The following is a 14,246-nucleotide window of genomic DNA, read 5'->3' on the forward strand; positions in this document are numbered from 1 at the left end:
CCCCCCCCAGCGTATGGCTCGTCAGGGGTTCCCCCCTGCCCGCCAGCCTTCCAGCTCGCGGGGCTCAGAGCAGCCCCCGGGCCCGCCCACCACTGAGCGTTGAGTGCGCAGGTCACCATAGACACGCCCTCCGTCCGTCTGTCCTCTCCCACCAGGAGGTCAGAGCAGCCTCCGCGCCCCGGCCCCGTCCTCCTCCTGGGGGCCCCCGGGGGTCAGAACGGCGCCCCCGCCCCGCCGCCTCCCCCGCGGCCGCGTGCGCCCCGCGCCGCCCGGTCCACGCGGTACTTGCGGCGGCGCAGCGGCTCGGTGAGGCTGCGCGGCGCGGGGTCGTCCAGGCCCTCGGGCTGCAGGAAGCTGCGGTCCAGCACGTCGGCCGCCTCCCGCCAGCTGGCGAAGCAGGCGGGGCCCCGGCGCCCGATCTCCTCGGCCGCGTCGCGCGTCAGCACGTCCCCGCCCGGCGTGAGCACCACGACCGCCGGCAGTCGCTCCACGGAGAACCGGCGCCCGAGGTCCCTGCGGGGCGGGCGCGTCAGTCCGGCCGGACCGCCGGACCCGTGACCCCGAGCCGGGGAGCCCCACATCCCTCCTCCCGGGACTGACTGAGCGCTGGGGACGCCCGGGGACCAGGACAGGCCGGCCCCACTGGCCTCCGCGCTGTGCCTCTGACATCCCGGCCACGCTCCCACCTCAGGGCCTTTGCACTGGCCGTGCCCTCCGCCTGGAGCACTCTCCCCAGACATCTGCGGGTTAAGCCCCTGTATGCTGCAAACACCCAACCTCAAATGGCAACGCCTCGCCTTCCCTCTGCTTGCAGCTCCTCTCAGCATCAAACACACTGCATAGTTTATTTATGTCTCCTGTTTATCGTCCTCTCCCACAGTAGAATGTAGCCCCACTAGGCACGGATTTCTCTCTCTGTTCATTGGTGTCCCCAGTGCCTGCAACAGTGCGGGCACACAGTAGGTGCTCAGGGGACGTGTGTGGGATGAATGAGTGACTCCTGAGAAATGCCATGAAGAAACATTAAGGGGGCCGGCTCGGTCGCATAGTGGTCAAGAGCGCATGCTCCCTCTCGCCAGCCGGGGATTCACAGGTTCTCAGGCTCGGCTGGGATCCAGGCGCGGACTGACGCACGGCTTATCAGGCCATGCTGTGGGGCGTCCCATATAAGGTAGAGGAAGATGAGCACTAATGTTAGCCCAGGGCCAATCTTCCTCAGCAAAAAGAGGAGCATTGGCAGCAGATGATAGCTCAGGGCTGGTCGTCTTCACACACACACAAAAAAGAAACATTAAGCTGGGTGAGGGACTCATGGGCAGGGAGGCGCCTCCCTGAGGGGGCGACCTTTGAGCTGAGATCTGCAGGATGAGGAGGGGAAAACTGGGGGAAGGGTGGCCCAGGAAGAGGGCACAGCCCGTGCCGAGGCCTGGAGGCGGGAGGGAATCTCAATCCACAGGCCTTGCAGGGTCATGGTGAGGAGCTGGGATTTTGTCCTCAGTGTGAGGGGAAGCCAGTGAGAAGCCATCCACAGCCCCAGGAGACCTCAGACCAAACCTCGCATCTAGGCCGGAACCTGCTCAGTCATCGTGGAGTAAAGGGGGCAGTCAGACTGGCCACATCGCCCAGAGTTGGTCATTTCCACCCACTGGGTTCTTGGGGCCCCTTCTCCGGGCCTCCACACACAGAACACACGGTACTTGCAAAATCCCACGAGAGTAGGTGGCCAGACTGAGCAAATGGAAATACAGGACATACGTGCACTGCGGGGACACACTTATACTAGAAAACGACTCGCTGCTGCTGTGACACCGGTGTAGCTGGGCCTTCTGTGTCTTCTCCGGCAGCGCCGTGTGTGGGCGGGACTCGCTCCCTGTCTGTGCAGATGCCAGCCTGGGAGAATGTTCTGTCGGGATGACCCTGCCTCAGACCAAGGCAGCATTGGGCTGCGACATCCCCGCGCTTGCGCTTCTCCCCAGGGAGGGCAATGTCGCCAGTCTGGGGGGAGACCGTCAGCTGAGAGTGCCGAGCCGTGGGGGCAAGCGTGCACCCAGACTCGATGATGCTGGGTGAGGAGGAAGGTCTCCAGGCCAGAGACTCCCACCTCGTCGTGTAGCAAAATTTAATGAAATTGGTAAAACGTCATGAAGGCTGCAACTCACTTTCTTTTCTTTCTTTCTTTCTTTTTTTTTTGTGAGGAAGATCAGCCCTGAGCTAACATCCGTGCTAATCCTCCTCTTTTTGCTGAGGAAGACCAGCTCTGAGCTAACATCTATTGCCAATCCTCTTCCTTTTTTCCCCAAAGCCCCAGTAGATAGTTGTATGTCATAGCTGCACATCCTTCTAGTTGCTGTATGTGGGACGCGGTCTCAGCATGCCCGGACAAGCAGTGCATCGTTGTGCGCCCCAGGGATCCGAACCCGGGCCGCCAGCAGTGGAGCACGCTCACTTAACTGCTAAACCACGGGGCCAGCCCCTGCAACTCACTTGCAAATGGTCAGTGCAAACTCCCCCCGTGTGTAGATGAAGCCGACATGGCAAGATGTTAATACCTGCCGTCGGTTTCACTGTATGCTTTCTCCAACGTTTTGGTATCTGTGAAATTTTTCATAATAAAAAGTTCGGGTTTAAGAGGAATGAAAGTCGGCTGGCGCGTGGCGTAGCGGTTAAGTGCGCGCACTCCGCTGCTGGCGGCCCGGGTTCAGATCCTGGGCGCGCAACGACGCACCGCTTCTCCGGCCATGCTGAGGCCATGTCCCACATACAGCAACTAGAAGGATGTGCAGCTATGACATACAACTATCTACTGGAGCTTTGGGGAAAAAAAAGGAGGAGGATTGGCAATAGATGTTAGCTCAGAGCCGGTCTTCCTCAGCAAAAAGAGGAGGATTGGCATGGATGTTAGCTCAGGGCTGATCTTCCTCACAAAGAACAAACAAAAAAAAAAAGGAATGAAATCCTTACTATGGACAAGAGGAAGTTCTAAAATAGCCACAATCTAGGACACTTTGTTGGGCAGCACCTAGGAAAGCTTGGCTCCAGCCGCCTGGCCCTCAGCTCCAGGGCCCTCCGTGGCCCTAGCTGCTCTGAGGCCACGTCCACCAGTGAGGTGGCATCTGGGGCGTGGCTCCTGTGGTGCCCGCTGAGCTCTCACACTGGGGTCACTTACAGTCCCCTTGATTGGCTGTTCTTTCTCTGACGGCCTCCGAGCCTGTGTCTGAGCTGCGCCCTCCGCCTGGACACCTTTCCCTTTCCTCACTCTTCACCCTCCTATCCTCCTTGTCCTTGGGGGTCTCTCTTTAAAGCCACTTTCTCAGAGAAGCATCCCCTGGCCCCCAAATCTCAGCAAGGTCTCCCCATTCTATTTCCATGAGGTGCCCTCCATCTGTCCTCCTGAACACTACTGCAGTTTGTTATTAGATATTTCTTGAGTCTTTGTTTCCTGTCTGTCTCCCCTGCTAAATTGTAAGCTCCCTGGGGGCTGGATGGAAACGGGCATGTGCCCCCCCCCCACCCTGTGCCCCCTAGTTCTCAGCATGTGGCTGGCACACAGGGGATGCTTATCAACTCCAGATGGAACAGATGCATCAATAAGCAAACACTTCACTTTCAGCAGAAACAGCCTCTCTTCCAGGAAGCCCTCCCTGACCTCCCCTCCCACCTCACCTCACCTCCTCAGGTCATCCTTGAAGGGCAGGAAGAGCCACTTCTTGGGCATGTCCCTGAGGAACAGGTCCTGCTGCTCCTCCGTGGGGTCCTGGGACACGTACACCAGGGCCAGCTGGGCCGCCTGTAGCACGTAGAACTCATCCGTGAGCCGCACGAAGAAGTCCCTGAGGACCGGTGCGAAGGCCTGGCACCGTGGGCACGAGCCGGCGCCAAAGAACAGCAGCACCAGCCGGTTCTCCAGCCAGCGGCTGAGCTCAACCTCTGTGTCTAGCTCATCCTGGGCGCCGTTGTTGCGAATCAGCACGCGGCCAGAGAACAGGGAGGCCATGGCAGCCCTGGCTGGGGCTAGGGACAGGGTGGGGGGTCCTTGTGTGGCCCTGGGCTGCTGTTGGCTGCTGTCCCGGGATTAGGACTCTTAGGAGGCCAGTTAGGACCTCACTAATCTGCCTAAACCGTGACCTGATTCTGCGCTGCCTCCGAGGGCAGGACAGCCCTCCTTCTCAGGAGAGAGCTGCGAACAATTGCATTTTAAAAAATGCACAGGAGCCAGCCCTGGTGGCCTAGTGGTTAAGATCTGGCACTCTCACTGCCTGGCCCGGTTCGCTTCCAGGTTGTGGAACCACACACCTGTCTTTCAGTTGTCATTCTGTGGCGGTGGCTCACACAGAGAACCAAAACTAACAACTAGGACACACAACCTTGCACTGAAGCTTTAAAAAGAAAACAAAATCAAAAACTTGAAAAAACACACAGGATTGCAAAGGAAACCAGTCATACTGACATATAGGTGTGAAAGTATTTTATTAAATTGTGACGTGAAACTCTACGTGCTTCTTCATGAGTGCGTTAAGTCATCCTGATTCACGTGGGCTCTAGTAATTACCGTGATTTCTAAGTTGAGATGAGGAGGAATAATATTTCGAGTGGTCTGCCTGCAATGACGAGGATGTGAGACGAAATTATCTTTGATTTCAGCAGGTGACAAAGTCACAGGGCCAGCCTATACCTGCTTTGACAGGACGTGAGAAAACATGCTAAATTTTGGTTAGAAGTTAATGAAAGTAAACATGTATTTTTATTCTGCACGTTCCTGCATTCTGTCTGGACAGCCCACCTTAAGATCCCCTGGTGTGCAGGGTTGAAAATCATGCCCACAGTATTTTGCAGCTGCCTCACAACAGGAGGTGGAAACTAGCTCCCCTGTCATTGAATCCAGGCTGGCTTCCGGACGTGCTCTGACCAAGAGACTGTGGCAGAAGGTGTGAGTTTCGAAGATAAGCCTTATCTCCCACCTCCCACTCGCTCTTTCTTGGAATGCCACCAGCAGATGCCCCATGTAAGGAAGCCAATCTAGGCAGGGCTTGGCAAACCTTTTCCATAAAGGACCAGGGAGTCAATATTTTTGGCTTTGTGGGCTATACAGTCTCTGTTGCAACTTCGAACTCTGCCACTATCTTGCAAAAGCAGCTCTAGACAATATGTAAATGAATTTATGCATCTGGGTTCCATAAAACTCTACTTACAGACGCTAAAATGTGAATTTCATAGAATTTTTGCATCACCAAATGTTAGTCTTTCAATTTTTTTCAACCATTCAAAAATGTAAAAACCATTCTTAGTTCGTGGTGAGCTGGGTTTGGCCTGCCAGCTTGGGTGAGAGGCCACATGGAGGAGAACTAGAGGCCCAGCCACCAGCCAGCATCAACTGCCACATGTGTGAGGGTCAGCCCAGCCACCAGCAGAATGCAGCAGAGTGACCGAGCCAGGTGAGACCAACAGAGGGACTGCCCAGGCGACCCATGGGGTCCTGAGAAGCCATCAATCCCTGTCGTCTGAAGCCACTCAGTGTGGGTGATCTGCTATGCAGCAACACCCAATCAGAACACCAGGTCTAGAGGATGCTTCTGGGCCTAGGAAAACATGAGAGACTCTGAAATAGACTTAGTACTGGCTTTAAAGAATAAAAAAGGAAACCACAAAATCCTCATTCTCAAGAGTTTAATTCAGATTGTCAGGGCTTTGTGAATGTGCCCTGTCTTGGTACGTCCCTTTTTCACTCCATTTAGAAATAATTTCCTGGTCTGGTTTTCCTCAGTCTGCCACAATGCTGGGAAGTCCCGGCGTGCTGAAAATTCAGGAAACTACTGAGAGCAAAATGATCTTGTTAACTTGGAAAACCTCAAAACATGTTTATTTTGGGATAGTCAAAAGAATTGCAACACGGGATACACATGCTATAGCAAACCATAGGCAAATTCTGAAAGAAAGGAGGGAGTTGCGTTTATAGGGAAAAAGGGGGAGTAGGGCGGGGCTGTTCTAAAGGAAAGTCCATTGGGAGAAAGTGACAGTTCAGGCCAGCAATGGCTGCTCATTGGCTGGGCTGCAGTGTTTCTCATTGGCTGAGCTGTGGCATTTCTCATTGGCTGGGCTGCGGCATTTCTCATTGGCTGAGCTGCAGCGTTTCTCATTGGCTGAGCTGTGGCATTTCTCATTGGCTGGGCTGTCACCAGGTGGGGAGAGAAATCTTTCTTCAGTAGTAAAGTAGTTTTACTTCCTGTGGGAGATGCAGACATCCATCTCTTCCTGTTTGTGATTGATGATGTGTGATGGGGGTGAGAGTGCCCCCTACAGGCTGTCCTGACCCAGTTTACTTAAGGTTCTTTTATTAATTTCCACAGTCTTAACAATGGAAAATTCTTCTATGATGTTTATGAGGTGCTGAGCTCCTGTTTTCAGAACAGCTCTACAAGGTCTGTGCAATTTATTCCATTTTACAGGTGAAACACAGAACCTTGGAGAAGTTGATTTTGTGGCGGAGTCACCCAGCGAATGACGTGTGTTGGACTGCAGAGCCAATTCTAACTTGACTGGGGCTTTCATTTATCCCAGCATTCCAAAACTGCAGAACCTCTGCTGTTAGGGCCCAGATCATTGTTTGTTCTGTGCATTGGAGGATGTTTAGCCACATCCCTGGCCTTGACCCACTAGATGCCGGTAGCACCTCCCCTTCCCCCAGTTGTGACGATTAAAAATGTCTCCAGATGTTGCTCTGGAAATTAGTAGAAGAAATCTTAATTAAATTGGAGCCGGGAAGGCCTGTAGGGGGCGCTGTCACCACCATCACACACCATCAATTACACCAAACAGGAAGAGAGAAAGCTTCCATCTTGAGCAGGAAGTAAAACTACTTTACCACTGTAGGAAGATTTCTCTCCCCACTCAGCAACAGCCCAGCCAATGGGAAACATCACAGCTCAGCCAATGAGAAATGCCGCAGCTCAGCCAATGAGAAATGCCACAGCTCAGCCAATGAGAAATGCCACAGCTCAGCCAATGAGAAATACCACAGCTCAGCCAATGAGAAATGCCACATCTCAGCCAATGAGAAACACCACAGCTCAGCCAATGAGAAATGCCACAGCTCAGCCAATGAGAAACACCACAGCTCAGCCAAGGAGAAGCCATTGCCACCCTGAACTGTCACTTTCCCCCAATGGATTTTCCTTTAGAACAGCCCCGCCCTACTCCCCCTTTTCCTCTATAAAGGCAGCTCCCTCCTGTCTTTCCAGATTGTGTATGGTTTTCCCATAGCATGCACATCCTGAATTGTAATTCTTTCAGCTGTTCCTAAATAGACTCGTTTTGAAATAAAACAACAGGCAAATTTGCTTTTTTTTTTTCCTGAGGAAAATTCACTCTGAGCTAACATCTGTGCTAGTCATCCTCTATTTTATATGTGGGTCTCTGCCACAGCATGGCTGACAAGTGGTGTAGGTGTGTGCCTGGGATCCAAACCTGCCAACCTGGGCAGCTGAAGAGCAGCATGCTGAACTTAACCACTGTGCCACAGGGCCAGCCCTGCAAATTTGCTTCTTAAGTTGACATTGCCAAGTGTCCCCAGGGGGCAGTTGAGAACCACTGCTTTAATCCTGTATCCTGTTGTAGTGGGTTGAATGGTGGCCCGAAACGAGATATGTCCAAGTCCTAACCCTCAGAACCTGTGACTGTGACCTTATTTGGAAAAAGGGTCTTGGCAGATATAATTAAGTTAACGTTCTCAAGACAAGATCATCCTGGATTATCTAGGTAGGTCCTAAATCCAATGACGTGGTGTTATGAGAGACAGAAGAGAAGAAGAGACAGACACGCAGAAGAAAGCCGTGTGAAGAGGAAGGCAGAGATTGGAGTCATGCAGCCACAGGCGACAGAGCCCCCAGAACCTGGAGGCGGCCAGGAAGGCTCCTCCCCTAGAGCCTCCAGAGGGGGTGCGGCTGCTGACACCTTGATTTTGGATTTCCGGCCTCCAGAACGGTGAGAGAAGAAATTTCTGTAGTTTTTTTTTTTTTTTTTGTGAGGAGATCAGCCCTGAGCTAACATCTGCCAATCCTCCTCTTTTTGTTGAGGAAGACTGGCCCTGGGCTAACATCCATGCCCTTCGTCCTCCACTTTATATGAGACGCCGCCACAGCATGGACTGCCAAACAGTGCGTCGGTGTGCACCCGGGATCCGAACTGGCGAACCCTGGGCCACCACAGCGGAGCGCGCGTGCACACTTAACCGCTTGCGCCACCAGGCCGGCCCCAAATTTCTGTAGTTTTAAGCCACCTGGTTTGCGGTTGTTTTATGCTGGTCTCAGCCTATCAATAACCAATGTGATGGTTGGATGGCCCTTAGGGTTATTATGATTGCAAGACACCCTTCAGCAATAAATTAGGAAACTTTGAAAAAATAAAGGTTTATTACTCACAAGATCTGGAAATTACACAGCACCCATGGGGCTGTTACTGCCCAAGCGCAGGTGGGGGGTGTTCTGCCCACTGCAAGACATGCCAATAGTCCAGAGGCAAGGAGGTAGGAGAGAAAGGGCTTTATTACAGCTTGCTAGCAAGGGGAAGATGGCCAACTCATGTCCAAAAGAACCATCTTACAGGACAAACACTACAGGCCAGTTATATTGGGGGCTGGTCTCCTGGTGGGGGCACCCATCTGGTCTCTTGGTGGAGGCAGACATCTGGTCTCAGTTCCGGGCAGTCTTTTGTTTTAGTGGCTACGCATCAGAGACTGGAGCAGCGCCCTCTACCCTGACCTCTCAGTCGTCATTGATAAATAAATGGCGAGCAATAGGATATATTGGAGCATATGAGGAAGCCATTTGGTGTAAAACTAATTCAGCCTGACCTTGTTTTTCCAAAAGGGCCAGATGTGGCCTTTGAGCATGCGTTGTACATCTGCTTTAAGCATTTACTATGTCACAAAGACAAGAACAAATGCCCTTAAGATAAAGTAACTTCCCCCACAACAGCATTTCCTTAAGGATAAGCATCTCTCTCTCTAGGCTAGGGATTGATTGCTGACCTGCTGTGACCACCCAGCTGGAGACCACAGACCTGCTACCTGCTGTGTTCACCACAGCGATTGTGTGAGTCACTGTGCCGGCTAGGCAGGCTAGACAATCTCGTGACTGTTGTAAAAGGGACATTCCAATCATAAGTGATACATGCTCTTTGACGGTATATAACCACTCTGTACACCCCACTTCTTTGGTGCCCTTCCTTCCTTGGGGAAGGAAGGCCCTGGGCTATATGGTCCTCAAATTTGGCTGATAATAAACTCTCCCCAATTTTGATTTATAGATTGGTTATGGATTATTTGCATTGACATCATTGATGATGGCTGTCAGCATAGGCTCTCTGCCCAGGGGTTATCACATTCCTAAGGAACTCAAGAGAACAAAGTTATCGACTTATAGTAGCTGGGAAGGGCCACAAAATCCACAGAGCATGTCTGGTTAGTTAGTCAGAGGTCATTGAAAGTTACAATAGGGTTTCTTTTCCACAATATGGCTTCCCTCATGTCAACCTTGTCTTGAGCTGGTATCAGGGCCACACAGTGAGGTCTAGGGGCAGAGGCGGGGGTAAGGTGGAGAGGGCATGCACATGTCCTGGGGTTCTGCTTTTATTGGGATGGGGGTGGGGGCCTAGGGTTTCACAGGCTCACTCTTTATTGGGGAATTTAAAACTTAAGTAAAACATAAGAGTGGGAATTTAAAGTGCGGAAAGAGAAAAAAGAAAAAAACAAAAACAAAAAACCCAGTGGCCCAAATGGTTACTATTGAAATCAACCAAGACCTCTAAAACAAAGGCGCTTCCGTGGGGAGGTGGCCCAGCTCTTTATCTTGTCGCGGGGCTGGCAGTGTGCTTGTTCAAGATAGCCCGTCCTTGAAGCGAGGCCTCTTGGAAGTGCATGCCTCCGCGATCAAAGCTGCAGTTGGCACTTGCATTACAAAAAAGAAAACAATAACAACTGTTGGGGCTTACACTACAGTGGTATTTTGTTAGTGCAGCCACAAGAAACTAGTATCTTTATTGGGGCGGGCACTTGAATTTGGCAGAGAGAAACTGTTCATATTCTATATTCTACTTTAGTGAATATATTCTACTCATTCTACTGTTCATATTCTACTTTAGTGAAATCCCCACCATACAATCTTTTGGTATTTTATTTTTAATGTATGTTTCATTTCTCTCCTTCTGGAAAGTTCCAACAACTCCCTTTGCTGTGGCCTGCAGGTCCTTGTGGTCACATCAGGCTGTGCCCCAACACCTACTATGTGCCTGGCCAATTCATTCTCCATATGAGAAGCCCGTGCAGTGAGCAATCAACAAATATTTGAGGCACAGTGCTTAGGGAGGCAGGTTCCCCAAGGTGAAGAGGGGAGAGGTGACAGGTGCAAGGCCATCAGCTGGAGAGGGGCAGAGCCTGTTTTGCCCCCCTGTCCAGGCCTCAGTTTCCCCTTCTGTGAAATGGGGATAGAACTGTTCCTTAATCGCTCATCTGGAATCCCTGGGCAGTTGTGTTTTGGAATTGGGAATTTTTTGTATCTTGGGAAGGTAACTGAGGGCAGAAGCAAAGGGAAAAATGAGGGATAAATAGACATACAAGGGACAATTGAGCACTGAGAACAGCCTGGGTCAGCGCAGGGGGAGGGCATCCCTCTACTGGAGTTCTGGCACCATCTTAAGAAAAAGTTGGGTTTCCAGAGCCTTTTGGATGGCAGGACTGTGGACTGACTGTGGGGAGAGGTAGAAGATTGTCACAGGCGCTGCTTAGTCAGGGGTCAGCAGACTTGGTAAGATGGAGGGGAGGAGAAGGAAGGAGGAGGAGACAGGGAGACGGGGAGGAGAGGAGGAAAGAGGAAGAGGGGAGGAGGAGGGCAGGGGGAGGGCAGGTGAGGGGAGTGGAGGGGTGGGGAAGACAGACGGTGCAGGGAGGGGAGGAGGGGACAGAGTGGGTGGGGGTTGAAAGGGGGAGGGGTGGGAGAAACATGAAAAGGGGAAGGGGATGGGATGAGGAGAGAGGGAGGAAGGCTAGGGAAGAAGGGAATCAAGGTAAAAAGGAGGAGGGGGAGGAGAAATTGAGGGAAGAAGGGGAGGGGGTAGGGAGAGCAAGCACTTAGCCCACGTTTGTGAGTGAATGAATCTCAACCCCAGCCAGTGTGACAGCTCCAGCCCTCGGGTTTCTGTACCTGTAAAATGGGGTGGTCACAATAGTGCTACCTGGCAGGAAAAGAACGCCGCTGTACTTACTGGTCATTGCTGAGTCCACTGACCCCTGGCCAACAAAGTAGCAGACCAGTGCTGGCTCGGGGCCTGTCCTCCAGATCTGCCTCCTCGCTCCCATTCTACCCACCCTGGGCAGCCCACAGGGACCAATGGGAGCGTGGAGGGGTGAGCGCCTTCTCCACCCTGTCCTCCAAACGGCGCTGGGGGCAGGCCCTGGCCGCCTCCCAAGGAGAGTACTGGCAAGGTCGGCCAGGCAGGGCAGCTACCCAGCCGGGTGGGGTGGGTAGCGGTAGAAGAGGGGGAGCTTGGAGGGAGGGATCCGAGGCAGAGGTCCACATGGGCACAGCGCAGGCAGAGCAGGGCCCAGGAGTCTGAGAAACAGATGTGCCCGAGGCCCACCTGCCGTGCTGGGTTTGGGTCCTCTGTCTTGTCCTCATTGTCCTCGCCCGCCTCCTGCCTGAACTTCTGGGAGCCCGCGAGGGAACGGCCAAGACTGAGGGTCTCTGAGCGGCTCCAGGTCAGCCAGGGAACAGGGCGGTGGGCAGCCAGGCCAGCAGTGGCCCGCGCCTGATCTGGAGGAGGGCTTTCGGGCCTCTGAGTGAGCATTTAGGACTTTGGGGTGCAAATAAAGGACTCGTGGAGCCTCCTATGGGAAGGTGGGAACCTGGTGCGTGGATTTTGTCCTCTTTGGGCTCCTGGGTGTTACACTGAGACTTAACTGACAAGATTTGGGGATATGGATTTGGAATTAGCTGGGTCCTTTAAATAGGTCTCTAAGATTGAGGTGGGGTTTGAATTAGAACCTTCTGGGGCCCCTAAGCTGTGAGTTTAGGACGCCCCGGGTCCCTGCAATGTGTGTTTAAGACCGAAGAGGCTTTGGGGCTTGCATTTAGGACAAGCTGGGGCTGGGGCAAAAATCCAGTACAGGCAGGCCCTGAGTGTGAACTGAGATTTTCCGGTTCCCCGGGCTACGGATCCTGGATGCCATCTAGGGCTCGGGCTGGGAGCGCCCGGGAGCCACTCCGAGGAGCTGCGTGACGCACGCGTTCCCTAAACTCACGGCTGGAGGTCGGTGGAGGGGAGGAGCTTGGTTGCCAGGGAGACAGCTGCTGGCTGCGCCGGGCCGTTCTAGCCCCCGGTCTCGTTGGCCGTTCCCTCTCTGGCCGGAGCGCCCTCTCTATGGTCGTGGCTTCCGAAGGAGGGAGGCTTCGGCTACGCGCCTGAGGGGCTGTGAGCCAGGGAGGTCGGAAGAGAGCCTTGGGGCGGGCCTGGGAGGGCAGGTGAGGCGGGGCCTAGGGCGCTAGGTGGGCCGGAGTGAGGCCCGGGGGTGGACAGTGGGCCAAAGCCTGAGGGCGCGGCCGGTGGCCAGGGGTGGAACCCGGGCCTGGGAATGTAGGCTAGGCCCGGAACTGGGGGCGGGGCTTGAGCTGGAGGGGCGGGGCGTGTGCTTATGGGCGGGGCCCAATGTGTGGTGGGGATTGGGGAGAGGCGGGACCTGGACGAAAGCCCAGGACTGTGGCTGGACACGATTGGGGACAGAAGTGGGGGTGGGTACTGGGACCAAGGACAGCGGCTAGGTCGTGGCATGGGGGCGGGGCCTGATCGAGTGGTTGCGAAGGGCCTAGGTATGCGGTGGGGACAAGGCTTGGGAGCCAAGACTTGAGGGTGGAATTTGGGTCCAGAATCTCGCAGTTAGTTCAAGGCACTGGGCAGGGCGTGACAGTGACTGACGGGGGTGGAAGAACTTCGTGGGCGCGGCCTGTATTAATGATTGGCAGAGAAGCCTGGGCCGGGCTAGGGGCAAGGAGGCCTGCGCCCAACGTGGGACGAGGCGGAGTCTGGCCAGAACGTGGCCAATCCCGGGCATGGGGCGGGGTCTGGCTCGAAGCGGGCGGCCTGGGCTCGCCCAGGGGGCGGAGCCGGGGCCTGGGGGCGGAGCTCGCCGAGGGGCGGGGCCGAGCGGCCCGCGGCCTCAGCGCTCTGTCTCCCCAGGATGCGGGCTCCGGGTGCGGGCTCCGTCTCCGTGGCCTCGCTGGTGCTGCTATGGCTGCTGGGGCTGCCGTGGACGTGGAGCGCAGCGGCGGCGCTCGGCGTGTACGTCGGCGGCGGCGGCTGGCGTTTCCTGCGCATTGTCTGCAAGACCGCGCGGCGGGACCTCTTGTGAGTGCAGCCCGGGCCTTGTCCTGGGTCGCGGCCCGGCCGGGGGCGGACTGCGCGCCCTGGGGGCGAACAGAATGGGGCTGCAGGGGCGGTGTCGGGGACTCTGAGGGCTTGGGGGAGAGGTTTTAGAGATGGGGCGGGGCTTGGGTGAGGGCGGGGCTGGGGCCTGAAAGACTGGCGGGTTGGGGGGCTCTGAGGGGACCTGCTGGGGACAGCTTGAGGGTCTCTAGAGGTAGATTAGCTGAGTAGGTTTCAAGGTTCTTGAGACTGCTTGGGAGACCTCAGGGGACTGGAGCACAACTTGGGGGTCTTTGGGCAGCTGGTAGGAGTTCCAGAGAGCTGGGACTAATCGGGAGGTCGTGGGGATTAGGGGGTCTCTGTGGGGCCTTGGTAACTGGGAGGCCTCTGGGGGCTCTTCAGGGACTCTGGTAGGTCCCTAGGGGTTCACAGGAGAGACCCAGTGGTTTCTGGGGACTACCAAGACACTTTGAGTCTTTTTAGAGCTTTTTTTTGGGGGGGGTGAAGGGGCTTCTTGGGGTGTCTGTAAAGGACTTAGGGTCTTTGAAGGGTGTGTGTCTTCTCAGGGTCATTTACAGGTTTCTCTGTGTGTGGGGCGCTCTTTGAGAGTTTGGGGTCTGTGCGGGACTGGGGGTTGTTCAGGGTCCGTGGAGAGGTTGCTGTATAGCACAAGACTTGTTGGGGTTCTCTGGAGCCTGGGATCTCTGGGGAGGGATTCTGGTGTGGTGTGCAGGCATCCTTGGAAGGTCTGGGGTGTCTCTGAGGGGCTTGCTCAAAGAAGCTGTTGGGGGTCCTCTTGGGGTATCTCTGGGAGGGGATTCCGGTGTTGTGTGCAGATA

The 14,246-nt window shown here is 54.7% G+C and overlaps 2 protein-coding genes across 9 annotated transcripts in view; one reads left to right on the forward strand and one right to left on the reverse strand.

Annotated features, from left to right (window-relative positions):
* Positions 1 to 212: 212 nt before the first annotated feature.
* Positions 213 to 3,994, reverse strand: NXNL1 (nucleoredoxin like 1). The gene is made up of 2 exons (XM_058563437.1): positions 3,669 to 3,994; positions 213 to 513 (listed from the first exon to the last, which is right to left on the reverse strand). The coding sequence occupies exons 1-2, from the start codon at positions 3,992 to 3,994 to the stop codon at positions 213 to 215; spliced, it is 627 nt and encodes a 208-aa protein (XP_058419420.1).
* A 7,639-nt stretch (positions 3,995 to 11,633) lies between these two features.
* SLC27A1 (solute carrier family 27 member 1) overlaps positions 11,634 to 14,246 on the forward strand; it is a 35,272-nt gene continuing 32,659 nt past the window's right edge. For 3 of the 8 annotated variants that reach the window (XM_058563684.1, XM_058563693.1, XM_058563692.1), the window contains exons 1-2: positions 11,635 to 11,746; positions 13,222 to 13,389. In XM_058563684.1, coding sequence (XP_058419667.1) covers positions 13,223 to 13,389 — 167 coding nt within the window. In that variant the 5' untranslated portion in view covers positions 11,635 to 11,746; position 13,222. Of the gene's footprint in view, positions 11,747 to 12,391; positions 12,473 to 13,221; positions 13,390 to 14,246 lie in introns of those variants that run through there. The other 5 variants (XM_058563690.1, XM_058563694.1, XM_058563685.1 and 2 more) reach the window with 5 other exon arrangements.

Source organism: Diceros bicornis, chromosome 20 (assembly GCF_020826845.1).
Source record: "Diceros bicornis minor isolate mBicDic1 chromosome 20, mDicBic1.mat.cur, whole genome shotgun sequence".
NCBI classification, from domain to species: domain Eukaryota; kingdom Metazoa; phylum Chordata; class Mammalia; order Perissodactyla; family Rhinocerotidae; genus Diceros; species Diceros bicornis.

Excerpts from the sequence above, each read along its gene's own strand:
- NXNL1 (XM_058563437.1), bottom strand. The coding sequence starts at position 3,994 with ATGGCCTCCCTGTTCTCTGGCCGCGTGCTGATTCGCAACAACGGCGCC. Across the intron at positions 514-3,668 it reads TTCAAGGATGACCTGAGGAG|GGACCTCGGGCGCCGGTTCT; the intron begins GTGAGGTGAGGT and ends CCCGCCCCGCAG.